The following is a 6,020-nucleotide window of genomic DNA, read 5'->3' as shown; positions in this document are numbered from 1 at the left end:
GTGTAGAGGGTAGAACCTGAGGCGGGACCTCGTGTGCAAACTCTGACGTGCGGCTGTGATTTATAAAGGAAAGGTGCGGAGAAACGTGCGTACGCATGGTTTTATAAATCTGAATTTTTTTTTGGCGTACGCCATTTGCGCCTTTTGGCCATACATTCACTTTTAGTAAGGTTTCCACGCATTCCTTTATAAATGTGACCCCAGAACCTCTTCCTGCTGCTATTTTGTACTGAAAACCATGATTTTGATGCTTCTATATGGAGCTAAAAGAGTCTCAATATTCACAAATGCACACGAGTGATTCAAATGTGCACAGGATTCTCATACATCTAACCATTTTGTCTTTACCTACTCAAAGCCTTTTTTTTTCTTTATCAGAGATCTTACATTTATTGCAAAATTCAAAGGCTGTCTTCAAAGAATTTGGAAATTAGTTTGTGTTTTGCAGGTCTGGATAAGTAGAAAAAGCAGAAAATAAAGTAAGTTTTGAGGCTTAAACTGCAACAAAAGGCCATGTTTTTGTCTGTTTTAGTGTCAGTCTGTTAGCAAAATATCTCACGAACCTCTGAACAAATTTTGATTAAAGGTACTGATAGTAAACATTGGATACGTTCATAATTCAAAATGGCTGCAATAACCAGCTAATCTTACAACTAAAAATGGATACAACTCAGTTTTACTGATGCTGAACTAAAATTTGATGTGGTAGTAAGTGAGTCATTACATATCACTTAACTGATAAACATTTTTGTTGTTTTTATTTCCAGGAAGTCTTCAGATTTGGTATCACCTTCAGACAGACATGAGTCCAGACATGTTCAGTCCGGTCCTCAGTAACTTGGCAGATGGACGTCTCCATCGGATCAGAATCCACAGGGTTGGCAAAAACCTTTATGTGCAGGTGAGCAGTTAGCAGGTAGAATGTTTATGAAGAAATGTTAAAGGGTTCTGACAAAACGTTGTAATATAAGTTTGAAAAGAAATCCCTATATTTTGATGTGTATATTGTGAAAGAAGTGTAAAAAGAACCAAGATCAAAAGAAGTGATGAAGCTGCTGGAAGTAGTTCATTGTAGTCCCCATGGTAACCACTCGTATTACTGTCACTCCCTGACCTCCAAGTTCATGAGCATTAGAGACTGACTGAAAAGTAGGCCTCATACAAACATTCATTGTATGAAAAGTTAAATAAAAAAACACTTTACCCTTGAGTGACAGAAGAATGGTGGTCAATCATCATAAAATTACCAAAAAATGAATGGAAGTCAATGGAAAGTCCCCACAAGTATAAAGGAGCATGGTGTGTGTGTGTGCGTGCGTGCGTGCGTGCGTGGACACACTCAGCACAGCCATCCATTCTGAACCTGGAAATATTAACTTCATGCACAAGTTTATTAACATACATTAGGGCTGGGTGATATGGCAAAAAGTGGTCTGGATTAAATTTTTCATATTGTACATTCTCGATTATTATCACAATTGTTTTTTTAACCTAAAAAGTGTGTTAATATATAGTGACTGAAAAATAATTTAACAAATAAATAGCAACAGAAATAAAACAATAATGGCTGTCATTTCACTTTTGCTAATATAACGAATAGCTGTGGTTCAGTAAAACAGTAAAATATTAAGTGTTTTGTGCAAGAAATAAAACATTCTTTGTGGAAACCATAGAATCTCACATTAATAAAGTTATCCTTTTGTAAAATAAATGTTTTAGAATTGAATTTCACATTAAATATGTCATAAAGAAATATAAAACCCACAAACAACAATTTGTACACACTTGCCTATTGAATAGGATCTAAGCTCATTATTTACATTTGTTATGGAAGCCCCCCCCCCCCCCATGGCCCGCACCCCCTCCTGTTTKCAGTGCTTTATCAAACAACAGACAAAGTTGTTTAATTTTTTCTAAAGCTATATCTGATTCTTACGGAGCCCGCGAGGGGACATGGGTTTTTTTCTTCTGCTTTCCCACGCAATACTATTGTGTTACCTTGCAATACTTTTGCGTTACCTCGCAATATCTTTGCGTTACCTCGCAATACTTTTGCATTACTTCGCAAAACGTTTTGTAATGCCTCACAAATGTTTGTTTTGTATATGAACTGAATTAAATCAGGCTTTTACTTTGAAATATCCAGTTACAAAACAGGACGTGTCGCCACAAGTTTGTGAAATTGACATTGATGTTGCGTGGCTGCACTGTGTTAAAATATCAACATATGACATACTTCCATGCGTGGCTGTGTGATATATTCATTCTGAAGCTGAATTAAAGCAGTAGGCTAACTCGATAATGGTGAATATGTGCATTTGTTAATAAACCGGCAGGCACAACAGTGAAAAATGACTTTTGCGAGGGAACGCAAAAGATATTGTGAGGTAACGCAATAATATTGCGTGGAAACGCAAAAGAAAAAAATCTCCCATGTCCCCCCGTGGGCTCTGTGGTTATGCACACACAACAAAATCTTGGATAAACTCCCAGCTTCTGAGTGTTCAGGAGTTTGAAGCTTGTCTGTCTCAGCTCGCTGTTTGTGATGTGACTCAGACAGGAAGCAGTATTCATGTTTTCTTATGCATCCAGCTCATTGTGTGCTAACAAAACTTACAGAAAAGTTCTTCTCCAGATAAATAAAGAACCGTTGGGACATTGTTCTGTCCTAAACGCAATGCAAAGCTTCATAATTTTGGAGGACATTTCTGTTTTAATGAGTCTGTTTTGCCATGAATCACGGCTCACTTCTGTTTTTTCCTCACTCTTTGTGTTGGGAGGGGAGCTTCGAGTTCACCCCACACCTGTCAGCAGSTAATGGCAGGTACAGGGAGCAGCAGCGGCCAAAATACTTCAGAAACTCGCCCAAATAATCAAATTCTGTGAGATTCAGCATTTTATTCTGGATTACATTTTATTTGGTCAATTCCGCTATTTTGTCGGCATGTCCTTAGCAACTTATAAACAGATATGGGGCAGGAGAAGGTGGATTCTGATTGGCTGTTGTTCTGCACATTTCTGGCATGTTTGATTGAATAAAGGGGCTCACAGCTGATCATCGTAATTGACCTGAAATTTTTCTCGACCAGAACCACAGAAACTTGGGGTTGGTGTGGGACGGCAGACATTTCCATGTTCATTTCAGTTTTGATACATCTAGAGTTTTGAATGAAAAAGAACCTGCAAGGTTTTTGTGCATACGCACTGTTGATACATGAGGCCCCAGATCTCTCTAGCCACTAGCTGCGTTTCCATTGCAAATGTGTGCAAAACTTTGTCAATATTCTGTAAATGTCGAAAAACACAGTTTCGCAACTGCAGTGTTTACATTAAGTAAGAAATGCTATTAAAGTCACGCGTGAATATGTTTGTTCTCGCGATGTCATTACAAACATGGCGATGATAAATGTAAACACATAGCATGTTGCTACCACGACACTAGCGCTCATCATCAGAGGAGACGTCGGCGTCTTTTATCGAGGCTTTCCAGAGACAAGTCCCGACTTGGGAGCAGCTACGTATGTTGTGTTTTTGGGATATTGTAGTCGGTGAGTTTAATACTTTTACTACTTATGTGATATTACTACTACTTCTGCTTCCTGTTATCTTCTTCGTCATCGTGTTTTTCACCAGTAGAAACAGCCGGTTGTTGATCACGTGACTCCCGTGACGCGAAAAAAGTGTTTCCATTGCAGTTTTGTGAAAAACACCAATTTCGATACAACCAAAATACCACCTCATCCTAGCGCAAAAACATTTTGTCGAAAAGCGTAATTTTTTTCTAAATTGACGTGTTTCCATTGAGCAAATTTATTTTCAAAATTCTAATTTGCGCATTTTCATGGTCAATGGAAACGCAGCTACTGTTAGTATTTGTTGATATCAATATATATTTCACATATCTTCTAATCTCTCTTTCACTCTTTCTCATTACATATCACTTTTTTCTTTCTCTTTCCTTTTCTCCTCTTACAAAAAAAAAGCCGCTGATGATGAAGGAGCTAAGATACTAATTCAGATATTCAGTTCTGCTTTCTACTGAAGTGGCAAAGGGGAAAAAAGGATTTATTGATATCAGCTGTTTCCTCAATCTGTTGGTGGTACATGCCATGCAGGGCTTATCTTTCCATGATGTGTCCTCTAGTTCCTCCTCTTCCACATTGAGAACGTGCAAACTCTACACAGAAAGACCCCGGGTCTGAACCGGGGATCGAACCCAGGACCTTCTTGCTGTGAGGCATCAATGCTAACCACTTAGCTGTTGTGCTGCCCACACAAGACTGTAAGCAAGATGTGAAAATGAAAGTATATAAATCAGCCTTAAGAATGACTTCAGTTCTTAGATAAGCCACATTTTAGTTAGGCTTATTATCCATGTTCAGCTTTTCAGCATTAAAAATCTGTCTACTACACAAATCATGAAAAATTTGAGACGTTTCTTATCAGTTTCATTCTTGGTGTTTTGGTCGGTTTCAGCTCCACCAGGCATAGTTATCCTGAATTATTCATTCATCAGTTTATCTTCGATTGTTGAGGACTTTTCTTCATTGCAGTTATCAAGATTGTTTTACTTCCCGTCCTAGCGACAAGTGCACTGCAGTAGTATGACAAGATAAGCCAATGAAGGTCAGCTAAAGGTTTTCAGGGGGTGTCATGTTGCTTTCTAACCACATTTTCCTGTGACCTTTACTAAGTGGTTTTAGTGGCTTGATGCCCAGATGTTGTAAGAATACCAAATGTAGAAACAGTGGCTGACATTTCCCTCATGCTTTTAACTTCACTGATGAAACTGATTTTTTTATTACCTCTGACAAAATATTTTAGCTACATAAAACAAGTCAAACCATTAAAAGTAGTATTTAAAGGACTAAATGTTTTCTTAAACAACATATGTGCAACACCTACACTAGGATATGTCTGTGTTTATGTATTTAGAAAAGCATGAATTAATCCCAGGTGCCATTGTAGTCAAGCACTTGTTGTTTATCATCATGATGACAGCGTCCACTTTGTCTTACAGAGATGAACCAATACATCTGGTTTCCTCTGCACAAAGCTCCACCCTTTATTTATTTATTTTTTGGGATTGGGGAGTGGGGGTTAACTCATCTTAACTAGAAATAATCAGGCTCCTTAGTTGTTGGCAAAGAAAACATGATTAAATAAAAAAGACTTCAATACTGCATTGAAGTGGAACAAACTTTAATGCTCATTTTATTGTTTTTATATATAAAACAAGACAAATACAGTAATGCTAATTTCCAGTTCATTGCTAGTATTGTTAGCTAAAAGGGAGCCACGGACATTTGAAGTACACTGAGGTACAATGACGTTTGATCTTAGCTGAGGATCACATTTTGTCATCATGCAGTGCTGTATGCAGAGTTTTTTTTTTTTACACATTGTGACTTTTATTGTGACACTCAAATTGCACATATTCCAACAAGGCTACTGCTGTAACTTTTTAATATTTTTAAATAAAAATATTCCAGAATCTGACCAAAATGTTAGGTTTTCTTTGTTCAACTAAACTGATTGAAAGTGATCTTTTTAATTTTGTGTCATGTTGTGAACAAACACCTGTACTACTTTATGACTGAACCAAAGTACCCAGAGAAAACCCATGATTATACATGACACATGACGTTTGGTTGTGGTTTATTATGACCCCGCACGTGAAGCGTAAGTGGGAGTCATATTGTTTTTGTACTGTTTATTTTTTTGTCAACTGTAGCACAAAAACGGCTGCACCAATCAACATGAAATTTGGCAGGACTGTAGATGAGTCTGACCTACACTGCACCAGCCAACGGTTTTACGATACACCCCATTTTTGAGGAAGGGGCTCTTTCAAAGATGGGGGTGTCAGGACATGCAAAAATGCTTATAACTCAGAAACTGTTCAACATAGAAGCTTCAGATTTCTTTTGTTGTTTAGCTCTGATGAAGCTCTATCCATCAGGCCCACAATCGCACCCCCAAATAAATAAATAAATAAATAAATAAATAAATAAATAAAT

General features: G+C 37.6%; 1 protein-coding gene across 1 annotated transcript in view; it reads left to right on the top strand.

Annotated features, from left to right (window-relative positions):
- The window catches only part of LOC106528129 (contactin associated protein family member 5), a gene marked incomplete in the record, with an annotated part of 393,708 nt that overhangs the window by 362,307 nt on the left and 25,381 nt on the right, over nucleotides 1-6,020 (top strand). The window contains 1 exon segment of the mRNA XM_014023216.1: nucleotides 768-901. Within this exon segment, the coding sequence (XP_013878670.1) occupies nucleotides 768-901 (134 nt within the window).

This window comes from Austrofundulus limnaeus, unplaced genomic scaffold (assembly GCF_001266775.1).
Source record: "Austrofundulus limnaeus strain Quisiro unplaced genomic scaffold, Austrofundulus_limnaeus-1.0 Scaffold360, whole genome shotgun sequence".
In the NCBI taxonomy this organism is placed as follows: domain Eukaryota; kingdom Metazoa; phylum Chordata; class Actinopteri; order Cyprinodontiformes; family Rivulidae; genus Austrofundulus; species Austrofundulus limnaeus.
The sequence above is the reverse complement of the archived record's forward strand: the minus strand, read 5'-3'. Positions and strand labels throughout refer to the sequence as shown.